Genomic DNA, 26,773 nt, shown 5'->3' with positions numbered 1-26,773 from the left:
TTTCTACACTCGTCTCATACAACTTAATGGGGCTTGTCGCCAGAAAAAAAAAAAAAATTGAATTGAATGGAACTGATTTTCAAATTTGGAAACAAATTTGCCACTTGTCAAATTACCCTTAGACATCTTCTAAATAATGGGTGGAAATCTGTGTGATGGCTTATTAAACTAATGATTCCATTTTCCTTCTCCACCACAGAGCTCGCTAGTTGTGGAGATCCCACCATTTCGCAATCAAAGAATATCCAGCCCAGTTCAAGTCAATTTTTACGTCTGCAATGGAAAGAGGAAAAGAAGCCAGTACCAGCAATTCACCTATCTGCCAGCCAATGGTAACATAATGACTCATGAAAGTGTTTCTTATATATCTGAAGCTGGGTACTTGCAATTTTGTTAAAGTACAGAAAAAAGTCTGTTGTAAAACTGTGTTTAAGAAAATCACCGCTTTGCATTTTCTTAACAACTCCTGGTGGATGAGGGAAAGTAACAATCTCGCTAGAAAGAACCGCTTGTTTTTTTTCTGGCTACTCTGGAAAAGCATACTACCTCACTTTCCCATTTGCAAACATCCTATACGGTGCCAAAAACACATACTGTACAGTGAAGGTAACGAAGCCATTTACATGGTGCAATTCCTCGGGGGCTCAGATCTCAGGTCTGCTAGCGGACAACGTTTAGGGGACATTGATTTTGCACGAGACTCATTCAGTGGAAATGTTTTGTAAGTTCAACCAAACAGTGAACTTTTATTATTTTGGAAATGTCTCTTTCTTAAGATTTTAGTTTTCATGTAATCCAATTTAGAACAAACTATGCCTTGAAGGATTGCATTTTTGTGCAACTAGGGTGAGCTGGGAAGATAAGGGTGGGAATAGGAAGAAAGGTCTCACCCGCTGTTCTGGCAGTAGCCTATGTAAAATTAGAAGCAAAACAGCTGTTGCTGATCTGGGTGGGGCTGGGGAAGAAACAAAAGGCTCTTTTTTTGACAAACCTTTGCAGGGCAGAGGTCTAGGGATCTTCAGTTAGAAACTTGATATTTATTTTTACACGGAATCCTTACTGAAACGTGGATGGAAGCCATGCTACCTCATGTGTGATGAGAGTGATGCATGGCAGTTATCACATGTGGATTGAGGTAGTACTTATCTAAGGTATGTCGTAAAAACACACACATAGGAATCAGTCTTACGGATTCTTTTCAATAGGCTCGTATGTTTTGGTGAAGCAATCACTCCCGGTATTCTCTTTTTGAATTTAAGACATTATAATGTAAGATATTTTGGATTTACATGTGAAATAAACTTGTTTTTCTGTGTAAACAATCACAATGCATTGTTTGCTACTAGAGATGAGCGAGTATACTCGCTAAGGCACATTACTCAAGCGAGTAGTGCCTTAGCCGAGTATCTCCCCGTTCGTCTCTAAAGATTCGGGGGCCGGCGGGGGGTGGGGAGCGGTGGGGGAGAGCGGGGAGGAACGGTGGGGAGATCTCTCCCTCTCCCCCCCCCCCCCCCGCTCCCCCCTGCTCCCCGCAGCAACTCACCTGTCACCGACGCCGGCCCCCGAATCTTTAGAGATGAGCGGAGAGATACTCGGCTAAGGCACTACTCGCTCGAGTAATGTGCCTTAGCGAATATACTCGCTCATCTCTATTTGCTACTAGAGATGAGCAAGCACGCTCGTTTAAGGCGGATGCTCGATCGGGCATCAGTCTTGTCGAGTAACTGATTACTCGACCGAGCACCATGCGGGGGGGGGGGGGGGGGAGCGGGGGGAGAGAGAGATCTCTCTCACTCTCCCTCACGCTCCCCCACCGCCCCCTTCCCCATCAGCCTTAAACGAGCGTGCTCGCTCATCTCTGTTTGCTACTCATATTACTGCAGTTAAGATTTATACTAATGCATGTCATGTATGAACATTTTTGAGGGGATATAGCTGCCTCTGCAATTAAGGTTCAATTATTTAAAGGGTAAATTGGCAACACAACAATTACCAAGCACCTACATTGAGGTGAATGCCATTTTGTGGTCTGAACCAATGATTTTGCTCCTCGGATTTCCATCATAAATATTGGTCTAGTGCACAAAAGTAACTGAAGCATTCGGTTAAAGGCATCTGTAAATTCTAACCATTTAGTAATCGTTCTCTACATTCTGGGCATTGTAGTATATACCTTATATTTTCTATAAAAACTGAAGCAAGGTTGTGTAATATTATGACTGGGATATAATCAAGTATATTTCATTTAATGAATGGCCTTACTAGATTATTCTGCATGGTGAGAGGTTGTAAAACATTTTTTTTAAAGCTTCACTTATGAAATCCAGTTTTGTGCATTGAATTATACTTTGTGAATTTATGTTTGTACAATGAAGATCGAATTGTAAATTTCATTTGTTTTATTAAAATAAACAGGTTGATTTTATAAACAGTTGGCATTAAGTGGATTATGTACGGTAAAAGGTCTGAGGTATGCGGTAAGAAAGGAACTTTGCACAATCTGGTCTTTTCTTATAAGAAATACTCCCTTGTGTAATAATCAAGCTATATTGTGGTCTAGAGAAATGAGCAGTTGGTGGTGGGGATAATGTCAGTCGCACATGCTTTCCTCCAATATATATATATATGTATGTGTGTGTATATGTGTATATATATATCAGCTCTTCATTCCATGAACTATCACATCTCTATGTATACTACATATTATTGAATAATGCTGTACGTCAGCATTGTAGAGCTGGAGGCCGTAGGGGTGGGTATTGCCGATAAAGCATTTTTTTAGAGTTTTAATTCCTAAACAGCTCTAGAGACTATGATATATATATATATATATAATTTGTAATGTGTATGTGGCCTTATTCATCTTAAGACCTCCATAGCACTGCTGTATGTAGCTGTGTACTAAGTCTCTTAGCATAACAGATCATTTTGGTCATTGTATGAAACTATACGTTATTTTCATATACGATCACAAGAACTGGGGTCCCAACGGTCCCCACATGAATGGAGCAGAGGTTGCGTATGTTCGCTGCTGCTCCATTTATTTCAGAGACAGCACTGGAGATGGCCGAGGGCTCGTACTCCATTCGGGACCCCTGTTCTCAGAATGGATGGGCACCCCAGTGGTCAGACCCCCACCAATCATAAAGTCATCCACTAACCCGTTGATAGGGTATAACTTTAGAACTTTTAAATACTTTGTAAATGTTGTGTATATTTGCTCATTCGCCTGCTTTAATAACAATTGTTTGGTCTCATACTGCTCTTCAGAAGAATATACATTTTTAATTTTGGTCAAAAAGGGGTTAGAGGTGTGAGAGGTGAGAAAAACCTGACGAAAGACAAACATTAGTTAAAAAGGGGTATAACAATAAAATAACAAATAAGGAAAAACCATGAACAGTAGAGCACACCACATTTGACCAATTGAAAAAAAGGCTATGATTCCACAACTGGTATATTATACAGTAGATAAACAGACTGTATCTCAGTGCTACAGATTAATTAAGGTTAGAACAATAAGAGAAAGCAACATAAAGAGCAAAGTAGCACAGAAGGAACGGAAGGGGGATCCGCAGTACGATACATTTGTGGAGAGCACACCTCTGAGGGAAGGGTCTATTTCCGGAGGTCCTTGACTTTGAATCATAGGTCAGTAAGAGGAGCAGTGATAAGTAAGGAGCAAGGTGGGGAACATGAGTCCTCATAAAACTGCCTGGTCTAAAGGTTCATCAACTGTCTATTACCAGGGGTTAGGAGCTAGTAAATTCAAATAGGCCAGTTTTTCTCAAACTGGTCTTGGCATCCATTCAAAATACTTCATAGTTTCTCATTGAGCATTATCCATGAAAGTTTTCTGTTCCTGACACTTTTAGTGTCCACATTTTCAGATTTTTTTTTTAGATTTTCCTTTCTAAATTCTGCTCCCCTTCTATAACATTTACAGAGGAGGGGTAGGAAAGATTCTTGGGTGGCATTATTGATAGCTTACTTAAACAAAAGTTTAACAAGTACTTTAAGTATGAATGTAGGTTGACAAAGAAGCAACAAGATGTATTAGCTGATTGACCTCTGAGATAGTGTAGAGGCTCCCATACACATTAATGTGTAGTTGTCCAAACCCACTGACTTTTTAACGTGTGGGGGGGCTGCTCAACCGTCCTCTGGCAAATGATGTTGGGGGAAAGAAGGATCAGGCACAATGAATTTTCAATGCCTCATTCTTATGTTCCCCGGGAGAGAAGCCAACAGCAGCATGCCTGATATTCATGTGTATTGGGGAGCTGGTGGAAACTGCTTTCATTAAAGGTTTATGGGCACCTTAAAGTTAAACTGATACTAGCTGTGAGGTGGTAACACCTATTAGATACCTATATGACACATGCCTATTGTTGTTCTCTTATACTACCAACTTCAAAGTATAACCGGCTGAAACATCCAACACAACAGATTTTTTAACACTTAGTTAAAATGTAGCTTTTTTATACTCTCACTATAATTAGGGTAAAGGTAAAGTCCCCTGATGCAAGCACCGAGCCGTGACTGACTCCTAGGGTGACGTCTCGATGTGACGTTTTCTTGGCAGACTGTTCTTTCTGAGTGGTTTGCCGTTGCCTTCTCCAGTCATCTTTACCCCCCCCCCCCCCCAGCAAGCTGGGTACCCATTTTACCAACCTCGAAAGGATGGAAGGCTGAGTCAACCTTGAGCCGGCAACCTGAACCACGCGGAGATTGAACACTTAACCTTCAGGTCATGAGCCAGAGCTTAGGACTGCGTTTCTGCTACCTTAACACTCTGCGCCGCACAAGGCTTATCTCTGTAGTTAAGTATGATTAATAAAGTCTTATTAATGGGAAACTTAACTTATGCCACCACTACAAAGGTGTATAACTAGAATTTCTTTTTTACATGCTTATAGATACATATAGAAAAGTTCATATATTTTGTCTCAATCACCATTTAAATCCCAGGCAGATGATCCTAAACAAACCTTAATGCCTCTCAGCGGGATACATGGGAATTCATAGGTTTCAATGTCTCAAGATACTGACACAATCAGTTCTCTGTCATTACATTGCTTTACCAGTGTGATCACTAATGTGGAAGCAATGGCGACATAGGAGGATATCCTGTCAAGCAAAGCGAAGTGTAGGAGACGTGATTGTCTACCCTGAACTTCCCTATTTATATGTAGGTGGTTTGGAGTCTAACGTCTAGCCTGTCATTACATCACTGTTAACAATATTCCATATAGAGGGAAATTCAGGAGAAACCCCACATTTCTCCTGTACTTTTATTCTCCTACCGACCAATTTCTAACCATAGTTAAATAATATTGATGGGTAATCTTGCCCTTTTTCTTGAAATGATATTCTCAAATATTTCATTTTTAAACAATTTTCCAAGACGCCGGCTTGAAGTCAGCAGTTTTTTTTACTGCTTGCTAAAGAAGAAAACGAACAGCCCTTGTTTATTAAGAGAGGGTACAACATTCAGTTTCTTTCTGGCAAACCGTTCCAAGCTACCATATGAGAGGCAATATTTTCTCATTGAGAACAAAATAATAAATATTCAATGTTATCTTGTTTCTTAAACATAAATTATCTCACCACAGAATTTGTTTTGTCTGGCTTATCCAAAAACATCTTGAAGTCCATAACTTGAGAGGAAATGCCTGGCATGTAGGGTAGTAGGCTAAAAAGTATGGAAATGAAGCCATCTAAACTATGGTAACACGTCTGTAGTCATGGAAGGCTATGGCTTGTATTCTTGAATTGCACTATAGATTTCACTATAGATTAAGTCATTTTTAAAACATTACTTACTTACACTTGATAAGCAGGCATTGTAATAGTTGCAATTGCTTGTATATGCTAACACATATTCTATAAAAAGTAGAGTATGATCACTAATCACGAAAGAATGGGCAATGATTATAGCAGAATGGACACAAGATATATTAGCAACCTCAAAGGAACAAACTCTGAATATGCCCCAGATCACCAAGCTGTCAGTAAATAAACCACGGACCACCATGGATGGAGCAGTGCAAATAGTCCATCAGTGATATACCCTTTGATAAACTATGTTGCCCCTGTGGAGCAGAGCCTAGATGCTGCTAGACTCTTTAAGGAATATGCACTGCAATAACTACAGGTCTTAAAGGGAGTGTAGACAATATCACTAAGCAAAAACAGAATGTACAGTCCATGTCCATGCCGTTAGAAGTTCATTTGCTAGCAAGGTGTGAGTTATCAAACATACAGGATGCTTAAGGCCCATTTACACGTAACGATTGTTACCCAAAATTCAACGAAATATGGTGGTCACATGAAGACTGGGGATGATTCACTGTTAGGATAAGTTGATAGTAAAATCTACTTGACTACATTGTCTATACCCAAGCAAAGTATAATATATATATATATATATATATATATATATATATATATATATATATATATATTCGATATATGTTGGCAGTACACAGAATGGCCCACAGAGGGCATGAAATCACCTCCAGACACAGTCCTGCAAAGGGGGAAGTGGCTGCTGACGCAGCTACTGTAGCTGCAAGCCTAAGGTCTGAAGTGGACCAGACAGTGTCTGTCGCGAGTTTGACAGGGGAGGATGCCCCCTAGATGTCCTGGTTGGGTATAGGGACAAAGACACTGGGTTGTCAACCCAGTGTGTTGATGCTGTAAACAATTGCTGTGTGCATTAAAGCTGGCGAACGCTGGAGAGTTACAGAAATCTAGTTGTCCAGTGTCTCGGTAATAGTGTTTCCAACCATCTTGGGAAAGAGGATGGCGATCGTATTGAGTGTCCAATCCCCAAGTTACCACTATATATATATATATATAGTGGTAACTTGGGGATTGGACACTCAATACGATCGCCATCCTCTTTCCCAAGATGGTTGGAAACACTATTACCGAGACACTGGACAACTAGATTTCTGTAACTCTCCAGCATATATATATGCGTGTGTGTATATATATGTGTATATATATATATATGTGTGTATATATATATATATATATATATATATATATATATATATATATATATATATATATATATATATATATATATATGTATATGTGTGTGTGTGTATATATATATATATATAAATTATAGAGGTTACTTTGTGACTATATATATATATATATATATATATATATATATATATATATATATATATATAGTCACAAAGTAACCTCTATCAGATATTCCAGGTGCCTCAGGCTTTGCCATTTAGAAAGTGATCTCATATTATGACTACAGTTAACCCCTAAGATTTTGGAATAAATGTATGTCTAAACTCATCAGCTACGGAAAGCTTAAAACCACCCTAGGAAATAGTCACCATGTGCTTACTTAGGGAGATGTATATGTAAGAAATCCTAGGCTTTAAATAAAGGGTTCCAAATTATAATAAACTACTAAGTCTTATTATTTGAGCGCTGCTGCCTTTAGACATGGCTCAACTGAAAAGTCTGTGTTAAAGAGATTTTTCACGACAGCTGAATTTAGAGCGTCTAATTTGAGATGAGGTCACCTTAGGTGACTGTAGGGGTTCCAGTTTAGACTTTTGATGATTAAGAAAAAGTAGATTTATTGGTCAGTTATTACATCGCTATAATCAATAGATTTACACCATATATTACAATAGCACAGTCTATTACATTTTTATAGCTATAGCACTGAAGAGGCAGACTTTAAATTCTACTTGTGTGTATTTTGGCAAGTTATCTGTACTAAAAGAAACAGATGGGAGTTGGTTAAAATTTCTTTGTGTGCTATAGATGTAGCAATCTTTAACTTGACGCTTTAAGCACACCTGAACTTTCATGTGACTTTTACATGAGGAGTAGCGCTATTTCTGGTAACCATATGACGTGTATTCTGCAATTATCAACAGTTTTCCCCTCTGGAGGCTGCATCTAATTTTCTGCATCTCTGAGCTGGTTGGTGGAGACTGTTATAATGTCTTCTATACACTGTACATGTTTCAAACAACAGTTTTTGCTCCCCAACTCTCTATAGCACACATAGAGAAATAGCAGCAGCATAGCGGACACTAGAACAGTACTGCTTAGTCTATATGTGATTTCAATAGCTGTAAGTCATTTACCAGTTAGCTGCTGCAGCCACCTCTGTGTGAGTCTCTCCTCTTTTTTCTTTTCCCTCCTCCTCTCTCCTTAGACTTCTGTAGGCAGGATGAGTCATCACTAGAGATGAGTGAACGTGCTCATTTAGGACAATTACTCGATCAAGCATCGCTTTTTTCGAGTAACTGCCTACTCGGGCGAAAAGATTCGGGGGGCGGCGGGGTGGAGTGGGGGATAGCAGGGGGAACAGGGGGGAGCGCTCTCTCTTTCCCACCCCCACTCCCCACCGCAATCCCCCACTCACCCCCGGCGCCCCCCCCCCGAATCTTTTCGCCCGATTCGGCAGTTACTTGAAAAAAGCGATGCTCGATCGAGTAATTGCTCTAAACGAGCACGTTCACTCATCTCTAGTCATCACCATCCTCCACTTCCTGTGTTCCACCTTATTATCTATGTTGCTAGAGAAGGACTTCACTTGAAAACAGGCAGTGGACAGCAAATTAAAAAGAAAATAGACCCCCTAGTGGCCAGGGTATTAGACGGATTTTTCATCACAAAAAAACATCATTTTAGATAAAGTGATTTGTACTTTTGCTAGCTATAGAAATGGCTTAATCACATAAGCGCAAGTTGTCTCAAAGTGCAGTGAGTATTTAATGTGTTAAATATACGGATCTGGCATTCTCTAATTTGACACTTAATACAACAAAAGCCACTGAAAAGGTCAAGGTAAAGTTTGTTGCAATTAGTGTGTTACATGTCCACTTACAGTTTGCTACATCTGTACTTCTATTGATATACCTACATGGCTAAAGGTATGTGCGAAGTGCTTCTTATTAGTGCGTTTAGTTATTGCAGTTACATCTATTGATGACAGTTACACAATCTCTATGGACAAACAATAGTCAGATGAACAAGTGGAAATGAAGAGCAAAATTTGTTTCGATGCCCTGATAAATCTTCCTTTTTCCAGGGCCAACTTTTCAGACCTTTTCCTGTGTCAGTGTGATCGTTCTCCAGTCCATAAAAACGTATTCTCTAACTGGCGCTCTCATAGCTCCAACCTCAATCCCTTCCAACATCTTTGGGATGAACTGCAATGCCAACTTCGATTCGCCTGAATCCCCAACCTCAATCATGTAGTTAGAGTTGACTAATACTAAGCCTACACCCATTTTCCAGGATATAGTGAAAAGTTATGGTTAGCAAAGTGGGGCAGCAAAAAATGTGAGCGGAATTACTGATTTTGTGGTGTATTTGCAGTGGATTTGAGCTTCAGATTTCAGTGCGAAATTTCACATGTCATTGCCATTTATGATGAAATTCCACATCTAAAATCTGTGTGGAAATTCAAACCATGTATATTTTGCTGATTTTTCCACCTCCCATAGGAATACGTAGTATAAATTAACACAGGGGATTTTTTCACTCCGAAAATTACGCCAAATGTGGATCCGCCCTTGCAACAGTACAGTGAGGAACAGCTACATATTAAAGAACCAAGTGTCAATAAGCCAATATGAATGTGATGCCTGGCTTCTACTTTTGACCATGTACAGTATGTATATTACATCTAAGACCAAAAATATGATATATATAAATACAGCATATGTAACTTTATGAGTCTACCAGTCATTTAAGATGTCAGATGTTTTGATCAGGGTGGTAAAGGTACTCAGATCCCCACTAATCATTAGGATTACTTGGCTGAGCGCTGTACTTCTTTAGTTCCAATCCCACTTTTCCAGATCTTTCCAGAGAGACATACTTAGCCTTCTACAGGCGTTGTACTTTCTATAGCCCTTGCAAGGCTCTATTTGGGCCAGCTATCTCTATTGATCAAAACAATCTGCCTTTTTTTTTTTTTTTTTTACCAGGTCCACTTTAACGTATTTTCTTTTTTTTTTTTTTACAGATTTATCTATGTAATAGGGGTGCAAACATATTTTATGGTATGAGTCGTAAAGATTACGTTTCTACAAACGACTATCAGCCAATGAGTTATTGTCTTGGCAGGGAGGTTTATATTGCTCATAATATTCCGTGAAGCCTCATTTATATTATAGCTTTGTAAAAAATATTATTTTTGCTGTTTCACTATAATATAGCGTTTCAGAATGAGAAACTTCAGCTCATGAGCAAAACTGACACTACTATGGCTTGGACTTTCATGTATAGGTTATTAGGAGAAGGTCACGGGAGTATATCACATGAGTGCTAGTCATGAAGTTAGACGGATGACCACTTAGCTGTATAGACCAAAAGTGGGCTGTGCTTTTACAGTAGAGCTTGCCAGTGGCAACTTTATTAGAGACATTATATTACTTGTAGTAAATACCTTTAATTATCATTAGTTGATCAAAAATAGAATTTTTACTCATTTAACACATATGTTGAATCCAACGGAGATGGCTTTGGAATATACCTTGACGTCCATTAAGACTCATAGAGCAATTATGCAGAAGGTTGGTGCCATATAAATGTTCTGGGCAATGGTTGCCCCTTTGGTAACAGGCAGAGGACCACTGCTCTGAATGCTACTTTGTACTTAGACGGATTGTTACTTCCTTTCCCCCATCTAGGGGAAGCTTAACACAAATGCAAATGTTAGACTTCAAAAATGAAAATGTAGTATGAAGAGACAGAGCTCTACTTTTACATATATTTTGCATATACAGTATATTTATTTACCAGCAAGATGGCCTAAAGAAATGTTTATAAGAGTAAATTATCTTTCATCAATTATAATGATAATTAAAATTATTATCATTATACACAAAAAAGCAATACAACGCAATTATGAGATCACAGCTTGGAAGTCCGTCTTCATAAGGCATTGGGAACCACCCATGATGATGTTATGTATCAGTGTGAAATGCGTGCCAAGCCCAGCAGTGTGACCTTTTGTAACTGACAGATGCTAATGTTGCCAATGTTGAGTTGTGCAAGTTCTGGTCAAGGTTTTTAGGCACAGCATCCAGTGTGCCGATTACCACTGGGACCACCACTGCCAGTTTGTGCCAGAGACGCTGGATTTCAACCTTCAAATCTTCATATTTGGTCAATTGCTGTTGTTGTTTTTCATTGACCCTGGCATCACTGGGTATAGCGATGTCAACAAGCCAAACCCTTTTCTTTTCAATGATGGTCAAGTCCAGTATGTTATGGCCCAAGACTTCGTATATGGAAATCCCACAGTATTTTTACTGCTTTATTTTAAACACTTTTTCAGGACTATGACCCCACCAGTTGTTCTTTATGGGTTGATGGTAGTTTTTGAAGAGGTTGCAATGAATGCCATCGAATGGTGTCTTTGTTTGCACTCAATCTGCACATTTCTTTTTGCTGAGTAGGTTGTTGATTGTTTCATTGGTTTCTTTATGGAGTTGGCATTTAGCATCCATTATGTATTTTTCACTGGGGCTTTTATTACATTAGTCCTGATTGCCTGTTCTTGTGCATCTAAAATCAGTCTTTATGTTTATTTTTTCGGAATTCTCGATTTAACAATAGCCAGGTCTAAACTGTAAAATTTAGGAGTCAAATGAACGTTTTAGTCGCCAAATTTAAATACATATATAATTATTATGCAATAACATATTACTTACATAGACAGACAGTCAGCTTAGAAACAGACAATATAAGAGAAGAGTGGATAAAGTCTTTGAAACTCTGTAAGGACAGCATAAGTATTTGGTAGCGGGTAATCTAACAGACGTGCCCAGCATCTAGAGACACATCTTCAAATTCAAAAACTTTTCTTCATTACCGCTGTGAGACGGGTGGGAACAGTTACAAATGGCGACAAGACAGAAACATCTTGTTGACATTTCCAATGTCTTGGCATTTTGGCAGTCATCAAGAGCCTGATAGACTCCATTGACTATAATGGGTCCATCAGGTTTTCATCATGGTGTCCAATATTTTCCAGAAAAAAAGTGCTGCATGCTGCACAATTTTCTTCTACCAAGTCTGCAGTGAAGTCTGTGATGGAGGCTCCTAAGAGCGCATTCACACATGGTGGATTTTGGTACAGATCCACACCAAAATCCACAGCATGTTTCATATTTTGAATTTTGGTGTGGATCTGCACCAAATTCTGTACCATTTGTTGTAGATTTTGATGCGGATTTGCATCAGATTTCACTCTTTCAGTTGAAGGGGTGAAGTTTGCTGCAGATCCACACCAAAATCCTCGACCATGGTGCACAATTTGACTCAGATTTTGGTGTGGATTTTTCAATGAGGAAAATCTGCGCCAAATCCGCTACATGTGAATGAATAATGAACTACGGATAAAAGGTGGACTGCAATGTACTTGTTGGTGGGGGATGGGGTCACTCAGCAATGCAGAAGCAAGCTATGTGTTAAAATCACGTTCAGTGTGTGGGTGTATATGTGCACATATATTGTGTGTATGAATCTATATGTAATACATATGTTGTGTGTGTGCATATATCAATATACACACCTGCACACACACACATACTGAAACTCATTTTAGCACACAGTGGGACTTATTTGCTATTCAAAATGCTACAGTTTTCTGGTACAAATTACTCCAGAAAACTGTTGTACCAGCTTGCGCCACATTTATCATATGTTTTATACACTTTTGGACAGTTTTACAAACTTGTCCAAAAAGAGGCATGGCCTAAGTTGCACCAAAAACTGATGAAAAATTTTGGCACAATTTTTGGTATAAACTAAGCCAACTAATAGGTGGTCTAAACTTAGACCAGAAAGTCTTAAATTATGACCGATTTATTATTCTCTCTGACTTGTAGACAGTATTAGTAAATAAGCCGCAGTTTATCTCTGTATTGTGTAGGAGTCCCACCCTTCACTGACCCATATGTTACAAGATGTCCAGCCACTTGCCCCCCCCCCCCCCATTCTTCACAACTGCGCAGTGGTTGATGCTCCGCCACTGTGTGCCTGTATGTAGCTTGCTCTGGCAGGGCCAGATTGGGATGCCCCATCATTATGAACCTCATCTGTCTTTCCTGTGTGTCACTTCTTACCTGGCTGGTGTTTATGTTAAGCAGGAGGTTGGTCCAGCAGACGCATGGCGTGCTATGAACGTCTGTTAGACACTCCTAAAGTTACTGTTGCGATAAAACGGTGGTGGGGGTAGTCGCAGATTGCTATTGGCGAACATTTTGTTTGCCGATTGGAGCTCTAAATAATAATAATAACAATAATAATAAATGTGTTAATATTCTATTTAATGCATGTTTGACCCTATAGAGTGCAAGGCAAGAGGAGGGGAAAACTCATGCATGTGTAGGGCCCTAAATCAGCGTTTCTAACTCTAGTCCTCAAGTACCTCCAAGGAAGTCATGAGGATATCCTATAGAAAGAACACCTGAGGCACCAACAATAATGACAACACCTGTGCAATACGAAGAAAATCCTGGAAACATGACAAAACATGACCTGCTGAGAGTACCTGAGGACTGGAGAAACATGACAGTGTATGATGCCTGCTGTAAGAGAAGGGGGACATAGACTTATCTATAAGGGAGATGTATTATATGATGCAAGATATCTTCATAGGTAGTCAAGTGTTTTTTGCTGAACACAGTTCCTGCCTCTCTCAGTAGAAGTACTGCCGCTGTCATATACCTCCTACGCTGGTTTTTAATCAGCATCCTTAAAGCGAACACCGCTGCTAATATGTAGTTTGTGGTGGACTGTTTGTTGTTGACTATATTTGTATATAAAAAGTGAAATGCACTTTTTCTGAAATTGGTGAGCAGCACCAAATACAAGTCTTCGTCATCACTTCGCCCACTCGACTTCCTTCCTGAGACCTAAATTTACCGTTTGGAGAGTTCAGTAACAGATTAACAACAAGCAGTCTTTCACTGTGAATGCCATTCAGTGGTCACACAACGTTCTATTCTTACCAACACTCATTGTCAGGATTCCTCATATGTCAGAGGCGATCAAGACAACCTATAAAAAGGCCAGCAAAGATACATTTGGGGACCTTTCACATGGGATGGAATAACGCCACAAGAAACGGCCAAATCTGCAGGTCTAACTGCAGGTTTTGATGTGGAATAGAAGGCAGCTTTTAAGCCATTTTCAAGTCCACATCAAAATCCGTAAGTAGCCTCAGATTTTGCTGATGATTTCACAGCAGCTTGTTGTGTGACCTATACCACATCGTGTGAAAGCCCTTTTACTACTTTTAGTCACAACAACATACATTTGCAATAAATAAATAGTATAGTAAAAAGTATATTAATACTCTTTTCAGGTGCACCCTGTTTCTCCTGTCTTATATTAATTTTTGCCCTAGGCGCTAGGTCTTATTTTTGGTGATGTCTTATTTTACTTACCTAGCAGGCTCAGTTCAGGTCCCTCCTGCTGCTCTCCAGAGCTCCAACGAGCTTCTTACAGTTCTCGATCGCTCACAGAAAATCACTTCCTGGTCACAGGATTCATAAATCCCAACTTCAGGAGGCGATCACTTTGATTGGCCAAGCAGCGCTCGAGAACCAATCAATGCCTCGGCATTGATTGGCTAATTTTTATATCCCATCTCCACAGCGTGATGTCTGTGATTGGTTCTTTGACCTCTGCTTAACCAATCAATACAGTGCTCAATGAACCAATCACAGCCATTGCATTGGTTCATCGAGCGGTGCATTGATTGGGTGAGCAGCGCTCAAGAACCAATTAGAGCCATCGCTTCCAAGAGATGGCATTTATGCATCCCGTAACCAGGAAGTTATCTTCTGTGGCCCGAGGACTTCAAGAAGCGCGTTGGAGCTCCGGGGAGCAGTAAGAGGGACCTGGACCAAGCCTTCTAGGTAACGCATTCCTTTTTTTAACGTAATGCAGCTAGGGCTTATTTTTGGGGTAGGGCTTTAATTTAAAGCCTTCCTGAAAATCAGGTATGGTTTGTTTTCAGGGTAGGTCTTATTTTCAGGAAAACAAAGATTTTCCCATTGTTTTAGTGGATCACTGCATTTAGATAACCACCAAGGGCACTGTTCCATCGGAGTCTATTTTCTCCTAGCATTCAAAGTTTCAGTAACAGTATAAGTGAACATTTACAAGTTGAATCAAGGATCTGTGTGTAGGAAATCCAGAAATGGGAATAAGTCTTTGCATTTTTTACTAGCTTAATGTGAATATCCGTCTTTGGACACCTTTCATCTGAAGGTGTACATTTCTATAGATATATATCTTTTTTAGCTACTGAATCTTTTTTGCTGATGTGTAGCTCCATATCCTTTGTATAGTCAGTGTTAAATAACATATTTCTGGTTGTCTGCATATTAGTTTACATTGAATCTAATAATAATACAGTATAGCGTAAGCTAATGAGGTCCCACTATTGGAAGCTACAAGCTGCAAGACTTTTATCATTTACGGTAATCCTATGACTGTGAAGTAGGGGATTTGGTACAGTGTATCTGGAAAAACAGAGCTCTGGCCACTATAAAGCTACACAGGTATATAAATATAAGTACCTGAAAAAACATATGTTAAAAGCTTGATATTGATACATGCTACATTTTACTTGAGTCCATTGGCTATCATATTCCGTCAGTGAACCATCGGCAAATCTGAACCAAATGTTGAAGTGCCAGCAGTTCCTGGAATGGCTTCTAACAGACTCAGTCTCTTGTTTTCCCTCTTCTAAACTTGTAGTTTTATTATTGATTATTATAACATTTATATTTTAAAAACACACACAGCTCTTTAATTTTCTTTGTTTTTCCAAGTTTTAGTGGTATTATTGTAACAAGGTGGTATATACCAAGATATGTTTTTGTGCATACTCCGCTAGTAGACACTGTGGATGTATACAATAAGGGCTCAATCACACAGGAGCATCAGCACCCGTACACAGGCGCCGATGCGCCCGTGTGACTGAGCCCTTCCTGCAGGAGGAAGACGGCGCCTGTGTACGGGTGCCGATGCGCCCATGTGACTGAGCCCTAAAGGAAATACTTTAGTTCTAGAAGCAGGGTTGTTACTTTGCTTAGAGGCGTATTCCCATCTCGGGAATCCTATTTCAATGTGTTCGAAATCGCTAAGCAATGGATTCACCCATAAGATGTTTTTTTCCCAAAATGCTCCGTTCTCCAGATATAGTAGCTATTGAATCAATAACCAGAGTTACAAACCACTTCTTCTATGGGAATAAATAACAGAGCACGATGCTAGCTGGTGGCTGCGCCGAAAACTAGTGGTCATGCACTCCAGAGAGCCTGGTCATTAGATTTTCATGAAAGAATCGCGCAAACGCCAGATATCCTCTGCTCCTTAAATGGCAGAGGAATCAATATCTGCAGTATGTGGAGAACGGAGCATTTTGGAAATAAACATCTTCTGGGTGAGCGCATTGGTTTGCGATGTGAAACGCTTTGAAATACATTTCCCAAATGGGAGTACACTGTTAAATGTTTTCTATATCATTAACCAAAGTGAACATTCTCAGTCCAGAATTCCTTTTAACACTTCATGGAAGTTAACAAAAGAGATTTATTCCACATCTATATCACACGGACATTTCAGAATGTACTAATTGTAGATAGTCACCAAGAGCTCATCTGCATTTGGCATACTTGCAGCCATAGCTGAATATGGCACATATGTGAGGCAGTAGGTCAGTGTCCATTTGACATTTTTAGTGACACATACTAGTATTGCAGATTTCTCTGTACTTGTTGGAGCTGACTAAGAGCGGTAACGCGTAGGAGCTATGGTATACACACCATGGAAAATGTTTGTATGGATTACGAAATAAAACCTCCATTTTTTTAGAAAGTGATGGAGTTTTATGCATGTGGAACTACCGAGATGAGCCACTGAAAACAATGGAAGAAAACTCCACATCTCCACTGAAATATATTAGGCTGGCTATGGTCATGTAATGGAAACTGGCCTTCTAGATACTGTAGGTATATAGATAGTTCTCTTTATGATAGATATCCATAGTTCAGCCAACTCGGTGGTTAGCTTTAGAGGTAGTCCTCTGAAAGGATACGCTCATTATACATAGGATATGAGGGAACTGGAAATCTATCAGAAAAATCAGCTCTTGGTCTGGGCTGGTCTTCTTAAAGAGATGGTCCTTGGATGAGATTCCACTGCATACCACATTATATATAATATATCCGTTACTCTAACTCCAGCTTCTTCGCAGAAAGTGTTACTGATATTGCAGTTTAATTCCTCTAGCAGTATCCTTCCTGTTGGATGTGTGAGCAGCGGGGCCTTTCTTGTAAATAAAGTGTCAAATATCTAAGGTTATGTATCCTGTTAACACAATATAGATACGGTTTTATATGTTATCCTGAGAACTTGCTCGGATTGGAAGAGCTTATGTTGCCAAAGGGAAATTGCAACACATTGGAAAGTTTTGTTTAAGTGAAGCCCCTCCACCTGTGTCTTAAGGGCCATTTACACAAGACGATCATCGTGCAATATTTGTTCAAATGAACGAAAATGTGCGATAATGGTTACATCTACATGCGCAGCCATCGTGCGCTATACGTTTACCTTTCATTTGTCGCTCACTTGTAATCAGGATAAAAATCATCGCCCGTTCGCTCACTTCTCGCTGTGTCTAAACGCCCCTCCATAGAATGTGAAGCGCTGAGCAAGAAGTGAGCGATCCTCAGTGGTGATCTGCCTGTCTAAGTGTTCTGCACATATGGTGACGTCATCCGTTCGTGCAAATCATTTAGCCGACAATCGTCTTATGTAAAAGGGGTATTAGCTGTATAAGGGTCCTTTAACAAGGGCCAAAATTAATCCGCACGACGCAGAAGGCATTCAACAATAGGATCTGCAGGTCTAACAGCGGATTTTGATGCAGAATTGCAGGCAGGTTTTAAGTCTTTCTCAATTCTGCATCAAAGTCCGCAGGAAGCCTGCAGTTTTTGGTGTGGAATTTACCACAGCTTGCGGTGCGTCGTGCTGCCTGTTCCAACCTGCGGGAAAGGTTCCCAACAGGTCTCGGATGTAGTAAATATGTAGAAGATGTAGTAGAAGACCATTTCTTCTTTATTTTGATTCTTAAATTTTATTGAAATGCTCTGCTTGTTATTTTTTGTACTTCCCTATGATGTGGCCTCTGTATATAGTGAACCCAAGGTACTTAATTAAATCGGTATGAACGGACCTGTTCACTAATCAACAGACTTCACAGCAGGTTCATAATGTTCATTACGCCTGCAAGCGATGCACACAAAGCTTGCACGAATATAATGGATTCATCCACACGAGCGATCGCTGCAAGGAAAAAAAATCATAGTATGTTCTATCTTTTGGTGTTCCCTTGAAACACCTTGTCCATTGTTTTCAATGGGACCTTAAAAGCCATTGTGATGTGCATGCGAGTGCAATTCAATGTTTCCCATAGAAGTCAATGGGAAACACAATCCTAACATACGCGTATGGATTACAATTTCACAGAAACAATGCAATTTTGAAACAAAAGCACTTTGCGTCGCTGTGAAAAAAGACACATTATAGGGCTGAGCTCCTTGGCTCAGTATCGCGCTCGCCAATGTGAAAAAGCCCTAAACTGAGGTACACTCTGTGTCCAGATTTTTATGCGCGCCTCCTACCAGATCCTTGGAAACCTTCTGTAAAGGATCCTGACAACTTAAATTAAAAAACCCTGTGTACTTTATCGGTGCTTTAACGAGCGTATAACCGTACCCTTACATCTATACTGCTTCCACATTGCCCTATAGTTTGAGAAAAGACACCGGTTTACCGTATAAACTATAAAGCGCCATGTTCATTATTTGCCCTGAGACCTTGAAGACGGCCGACACCTTTTCATTTCTTTCTGTTAACATGTCACACAAACCTCCAGCCGCCTGAAAGTTTTTGCACCTATTTATCATATAAGCTTTATTTAATGGGCACCATTTCTTCAAATAACCTTCAACACTGCCTCACTTTTAATCCCATGATGCCTAATGTGTTATACAAACAGCAATAAAGGTATACACAGGCCTACCTGGCGAAATACTTCTTAAAACCCTATTAATGTTTTAAGCTGGTCTCAATAAAGAGGCAACACCTGCAGCCATTTGTTTGGCTCTGTTTCTGAACTAAAGAAACTTTCACATGTGTTTTCTTTCTTCAGTAACTTTTACACTACCCGAAATATTGAGCCTGGACTTCTGAGTGGGGGAAGCAGCCTGAATAGGTTCTTTATACTTTGACATTTCAGGCCCACACCCTCATTTGTTGGCTGGCCCAGCTGAACGGTTTGCTGTGACTAAACTTTATACCATTTTATGCATTTTACAAATGAGAGAACACTAAGCAACTTTAGCATATTTTATTTACATGGCTCTGATCAGAAAGCTTTTCTGTCTGCTGAGACCACAGTTTCTCAAACTTCTTGTCAAGTACTTCTAGAATGCCATATCATGAAGTATTTTTTTTAATCACACAGTACTCTTCGGCTCGCTTCACACCGGTGTATTTGCGAACGCTAAATTTGCACGTCAATATGCAGATAATAGAGTCTATTGGTTTCAATGGGTTCATTCGAATGCAAGTCATTTTCCTACAAATTTTGGTCACGCAATAAAAAAACGCAACGTGCTCTATTTTTCTGCGCATCAAAGTCAACAGGGATGCACAGATGCCCGTGCATTGCACTAGGAGATGGTGAAACACTATGTAATTGCACAGGGAGAAGAACACATCTGGAACTCATTAGATTAATTAGCCATTTCAAGCAGTGGGTCTTAGTTTGCTGCATGCAAATGGACATGCCCTACGGAGGAAAAAAGTACAGTAAAACATGGCGCAAAAAAGCCTGCATTGGCTGCAGTGGGTATATGCGGGACACAGACGCGATGGTACTGGGGGGCAATTTAATATTACATGGCAGCCATTCAGATGAATAGCTGTGTTTGTAATGCATGATGGCTCAAATCCAATAGAACTCCATTCCGGCTCATAGATGGTTCATAGGGCATATGGACGGGAGAGGGGTTGTTTTCATGTCTTGAGAAGGAATAGGTACTACCAATAATTTGAATAAAGAGTTCACTTCTCAGGAGTGCAGAACTCTCTATTAAGCGTCTCAATTAAACATCCATTGCATAGAAGGTCGGCTCTTGATTAAAAAATAGTTCTGTGACCAATATATTTCAAGGCCGCTTTCAGACTAACATATTTTTGCCATCATATTTGCATTCATTGGAATTGGAATCACATGTTTGGTAAATACTAGAGATGAGCGAGCATACTCGCTAAGGGCAATTACTCGATCGAGCATTGCCCTTAGCGAATACCTCCCCGCTCGGAAGAAAAGGTTTGGCTGCCGGCGGCGGGCAGGGAGCAGCAGGGGGGAGCTGAGAGGAACAGAGCGGAGATCTCGCTCTCCCTCTCTCCTCCCCGCTCCCCCCTGCTCACTGCCACAACTCACTGCTCACCCGCGCCGGCAGCCGAACCTTTTCTTCCGAGCGGGGAAATACTCGCTAAGGACAATGCTCGATCGAGTAATTGTCCTTAGCGAGTATGCTCGCTCATCTCTAGTAAATACGGATCCGTATTTGCCCAGTAGGCAATAAAGCAAATACGGAGGCAAATAAGAGATCAAACACTGATAACATACAGTTGCAATGTCATCCATAACACATCCTGTTCCAGACGTGTTACAATATGTTCAACTGGCCGAAGTCTGGATATCAATTGCATTCTCCAGCTTGGCACAATGACTGTAGCCATGCTAATCTAAATAAGCCAATTGCAGAAGGTAACATTATTAATCATTTTTACTTTGCTTTACCTTTTAATTCTTAAAAAATAGTATCTTTTTACCCTGATCAATCTCACTTAGCGAAGGCGATTCTGTGAGAAGTACACCTATAATGTTTTCATTTCTCTTTTTGTGGTAACTTGTTCATTATCCCAACATGCTTCAGGTCATTTACAACCACAGAAGTGTTTAGGTAATTGGGGATCTTGGAGTAAACTTACATTTAGATCGATATGTGGTGTCATCTGAGAACATAGTATTAATCAAAACTGACAGAAATTGAGGCACATAATAGGATGATGTCTCCATTCTGAATTGTAATTAAATAAAAAATGGAAATCTTATAGCAGGATATAGATGCGGTTGAGTTCAGTCATCTATATTGTTTCATGTAGTGTAATTGATCCCTTTAAAATAAGGGTGCAGAAGGAGTACATACATATAGACTTATGTCTGTAATTGAATAGGGTAGAAGGTGGCTCAAGCTGAAAGATAGAATATGATATAACATTGAGTTATCAGACAGGGTGTATTTACTGTCTAAATGCAGTCATTAAAGGGGTATTACGGGTAGTTGAGGAAATTTCAAAATTTCACGCATCCACTAGACAGGTGAAAACTGATAGATTAGTGGGGGTCTGACCACTGGGACCTCCTCGGATCAGAGAATGGGGGTCCTGTTTCCCCTTCCTCACTTTCTGGTTTATTTTCCCACAGCAATGAACGGAAGGCAGGTTGTGCAAGCGCACAGGTGCTCTGTTCAGTGTTAATAGGACTGCTGGAGACAGCCAAGCACTGTATTCTATCTCCCATTGATAATGAATGGAGCGGCAGTACGCTGGTGTGCCCTGTGCGCTCTATTCATTGCTGTGGGAAATTAAACCAGTAAGTGAGGATGACGAGGAAATGGGACCCTCATTCTCAAATCGGTGGAGGTCTCAGTGGTTGGATTCAACCAATCTATTAGTTTTCACCCATTCAGTAAATGGATGAAAACTTGAAATTTCCTTAACTAAGTAGAATACTTCCTTAACGCTCATTGTCTTGAACCTCTCAACCCATCTTTATGGGGTCTCTATAAATAGGAAAACAGCGTATCTCTAACCTGTATAACACTATGTAAAATGTTACTATTCTCAAATATGGTTTTGGATACAGAGCATTGGATGGCTGAAGTGGCAACGTTCCTTTACACAATAATCTATGTCACGGCGTACACCATATTGAACCCGTTCTCTTACAATAGCAGCGACCCACCTTGCCTGCTGGGCCCCAGTGCAGCTGCACAGGTTGCACATACTGCATGATATGTCCAGCCTTGCCATAGTTAAGAAGCCCTTTCTTATTTTATGATATGTGAAATTGACCTTTGTGGCAAATTTTGTTGATACAACACTTATCACTATCTACTAATTCAAACATTTAATGCTTCATATATGTCATTAGTGGAGATGAGCGAGCATGCTCGGTTAAGGCAATTACTTGAGCGAGCATCGCTTTTTTTGAGTAACTGCCTACTCATCTGAAAAGATTCGGGAGGCAGTGGGGGTGAGCAGGGGGTTGCGGGGGGGAGAGAGAGATATCTCTCTCACTCTCCTCCCCCCCCCCCCCCCCCGCCGCCCCCAAATCTTTTCAGACGAGTAGGCAGTTACTCGAAAAAAGCGATGCTCGCTCTCGTAATTGCCTTAACCGAGCATGCTCGCTCATGTCTAGTCATTAGCATTATTGCAGATCCCCTTGACAAGCCAGAACCCAAACAACAGGTAGGTAATCTTGGTTTTAGGGGCCGTTATTGAGCCCTAGGTACAAAAGGGTAAAATTCTGGCGCAGGTCAGATGTAGACTAATTCTGTTGGACATAACCAAACCAAAGTTAATGATGGTGACATCTCATGAGTTGGATTCCAAGTAGATGTTGGTAAAGTCTCCTTTGTAACACCTATCCGCTTATTCCTTTACACAAATGAAGCAACAATATTTTGCCCAATGGCATACTTCATGTTAGTCTAAGTGACTGACCTCATTATTTAGCCAACTCTGTGAGTGGATGTTAGACTTTGCTGGTTTACAATGGAGTTCAGCTAATCTGTGAGTACACAAACTATATGGTACAGTTCCATCAACAGCCCTTTCTCTTACACTTCACAGGGATTTACCGGTCATAGAACAGAATCTATTTTTATTTTTTTCTTGCAGTTTTTCGGTTACTCTTAAAATTAGTAATTCCTAGATCTACATTGGACATTAAATGCATTTGTTATACAAAGGAACTGTTTACAACTTATAAAGCGATGTTAAAAATGTGTATCTACATCGTGGGTCACATTTTTGAAAGCTTTTATGCTACTTTGTGGCGTGAAGAAGTTGCAAATTTTTGCGTAAACAGCTATTTGTGCAAAAGTTTGCAACATTTTAGCTTTCTGCCCTGAAAAACAGATTTATGTATAATTTACACCAGAAACTAGTGTAAATATTGCCAAAAATGTTCACCAGGTCAGACCTGCCTAGATTTCTGTGAAGGTGCACGAATTGCTGAGTATGCGCTGAACACATACAGAGGCCTGTGCCTCTTCATATATTCAGCTTGCAGGGCGCCATGGAAAATTACACTAAGGCCAGTTTTGCAAATACCAGTAAATTTCCACCTATTGTATTTTCATTTGCTCTGCAGTTAAATGTAAGCTCTTTCTCACTATGGCTTATGGGAAGATGGAACAATGCCTCTACAGCGCCACCTTTTGGAAGGCAGCATTCCTGCAAGTCAATTTCAGACCTTTTAACAAGCCTTATAGCAATGACTCGGAATTATGAGCCAAAGCCAACCATGTACAGATAGTTGTTTCAGGGTGATTGCCACTCATCGGTGTGCGGTAGGTTTCTGGCTTGGCTAGTGAGAGGTCTATAGACTTGGGTCAGGAAGGGTATCATTTCTCCTTAGGAGGAGCAGCTAGAAGGTATGTGAGGAGACACGGCGCTGTGCAACACAGCGGGAGCAAGGAGAGGTGAATATATTCCTGTTACTTATTTTACTGCGTGGGAAAGCGTTATAGACCTATAATATGATATCATATCAAAATAAACTTCAGAGACAAGGGAGAGTTTCAAATATCATAAAAAGAAATGTACTGACCTATTAATTTTGTTTTGACATATGTTTGATCAGTAAGGAGCCCCATGTGTTAAGGCAAGTAGGTTAAGGATCTGAAGGTTGTGGGTTCAATCCCCGCTTGGTTCAGGTAGCCGGCTCAAGGTTGACTCAGCCTTTTATCCTTCTGAGGTCGGTAAAATGAGTACCCAGCTTGCTGGGGGGTAAAAGATGACTGGGGAAGGCAATGGCAAACCACTCAGCAAAAACAGTCTGCCAAGAAAATCTCATGATTTGATGTCACCCTAGGAGTCAGTCGTGACTTGGTTCTTTACCTTACCTGAGCAATAAGAGTTTTACACCTCTAAATTCAATCTCTATATGCTGTATACTGAAATGGGGGAAAGACTACTGGGGTGAGTAATAAATATCCCATCAATTCAAGATATCAAAGCTATATTAGTTGTAGGGTATTAACTATATTTTGGGAAACATGAGATGTGTCTTAGGGTGGACACCCACTGGCTATGCGATAGCTTTGCGATGCGAGAGTGAGTGAAAACGCATGATAATGAAACCAATGATTTTCAATGGTTTCATTTTTATTTGCAATGTTTTCATTGTAATCTCGCATCGCAAAAGAGAATGGGCGATATCGCCCATTGTTTTCAATGCAGCCAGTAGCAACAGCGCTAGCCCCATTGAAAACAATAGGGGGAGCATTGCGCTTCCCTGACACAGCTGTGACAGAAGTCCGTGGTGCTCTCCCATTTCTTTCAAAGGGGCCAGCACTGCTGATGCCCATTGAAACCAGTGGGTTTGCAGCGATGATTTTCGGGGAAGGGCTTGAAATATAAGCCCTTCCCTGAAATTCAAAGCAAGCTGTTAAAAAAAGTAAAAGAAAAAAGATTAACTCACCTTGAAGAGCTGTCTAGTCTTCTTCTCTGTTCTGCAGGCCGGAGGTTGAAAAATCCCCGCCTCCAGAAAGCGCTGCCTCTGATTGGCTGAGCACTGTGGCCAATCAGAGGCAGTGCCCAGCCATCATTGAATGACAGTTGAGTACTGACTCTGATTGCCACTCTTGCATCGCAAAGCAATCGCATAGCAAGTGGGTGTCCACCCTTATGGGTGCTTACATGAGTGGAAAGGGTGCTGGTGTTCACATTTCATTGTGTACAACTAGGGAGGAATATGTAATAGATGTTCCGTAGAGTCATGGAATCTTTTATGTTATTAATAATTTGGTGTCTGCATTTTAAACCTTCTATGCAAATGACTCATTAATATAGAAAATGTATATGCAACTTTTTTTAAATCTTTGATTGCTTCCAAATTTTCTGTCTGTGTTCACCATCTTGGATGTTGTCTTGGTGGGGTGTTATTTTCAATTTTCTGTATATGTTGCTAAAATTGTAATCAGTAGGACTACAAGAAACACATTGATCTGAGAGGTGTAATGTTGGTCAGATATGAGATCCTCTGAGTATCCATGTTTATTTCAATGGGGTTAGGTAAATACTCCATAGCTAAACGCCTTTGTCAGTGCTCATCTTGTAGAGGAAGAAAGGATGGAATATGTTGAAGCCTAATTTGCCTGATCCTTTTTCCCCTGGTGTCTAGTGTCAGAGGACTGTCAGGTTCTACCATGTGCATTGGATCCTGCCTACTTTCATCTAATGATTAATGCCTGCTTTGGGCTGTTTTAGAGTCAAGCCATTTAGAGCCACGGGATATAATATTATGATCATTTTAAATTCCTCTAATTTTTTTTGTTTTAGTCCATGGACTACCGTTTAGTCACAGTCCGCCTACTGACATCATAAGCATACATGCTTATTTAACGAGAGGGTTCATCTTTAGACATTGACATTTCGCTGAGAACTTTTTAGAACAATTCATCAGTGGAATACTATGAGCTAGGGCTCCCACTGAAGACCCCTAAGCTGAAAGTGGGGGCAGAGCTCGGAAGCCCACAAGCCACCTTCATTCTAGTAATACGTCATAGTTCAAGAACCAATAAAAGAAGATTCCAGACAGCATCAAATAGGTGCAGTTAAAACTCAAACATGATGGTTGAGGGACTTTATTGCACGCAGCCCAAAGATAGCAGAAACGTTTCAACCCACAATGCAGACGGATCTTTGTTAAGCTTGACAAAGACCCATCTGCATTGTGGGTTGGAACGTTGCTGCTATTTTTGGGCTGCATGCAATAAAGTCCCTCAACCATCATGTTTGAGTTTTAGCTGCACCTATTTGATGCTGCCTAGGAATCTTCTTCTTCTATTGGAAATTTGTGGATCATAGTCCCTGTCTGTACAGAGACATGCATCACTGAACCCCCCCCCCCCCCCCCGATAATTTGGTTGAGAGAGTGCTGCTGGAATTATCTCTTCTTTGCATTTGGTCAGATCAAGAACCAGTTTCATCTCTTGAGATGTCTCAATGACAGCCTTCAGTTTAAAGGGATTTTCCCACGAATAAACATAGATTATTCAAAATGCAACAATTATTTCATTTGGAGTCGTTTAAAAAAATGCTCCAGCATCTAAATATTGATGTTACATACTTTTTATGGTACCCCCCCCCCCCCGGTGTTTTACTGATTACCTTTACAAATGTCCACTTAATAAGTAGTCACATCTGTTTGGTCAGACCACCCATATCTTCTATTACGTGTGTGCTGGAGTGATTCCTAATATTGTGCCAGCCAATAAGAAGCAGTGTACTAGAAATGGCTTCTTCTCACTGGTACTGAGAAGTTGGAGAAGGCACTAAACTCCAGATGCAGATGACTCATCCCACCAGGAAT

General features: G+C 40.3%; 1 protein-coding gene across 5 annotated transcripts in view; it reads left to right on the top strand.

Annotated features, from left to right (window-relative positions):
- Positions 1-26,773, top strand: part of NFATC1 (nuclear factor of activated T cells 1) — a 174,390-nt gene that overhangs the window by 92,609 nt on the left and 55,008 nt on the right. For all 5 annotated transcript variants that reach the window (XM_066579459.1, XM_066579461.1, XM_066579463.1 and 2 more), the window contains exon 8: positions 200-332. In XM_066579459.1, the coding sequence (XP_066435556.1) occupies positions 200-332 (133 nt within the window). The remainder of the gene's footprint in view (positions 1-199; positions 333-26,773) is intronic.

Source organism: Eleutherodactylus coqui, chromosome 9, assembly GCF_035609145.1.
Source record: "Eleutherodactylus coqui strain aEleCoq1 chromosome 9, aEleCoq1.hap1, whole genome shotgun sequence".
NCBI lineage: Eukaryota > Metazoa > Chordata > Amphibia > Anura > Eleutherodactylidae > Eleutherodactylus > Eleutherodactylus coqui.
The sequence above is the reverse complement of the archived record's forward strand: the minus strand, read 5'-3'. Positions and strand labels throughout refer to the sequence as shown.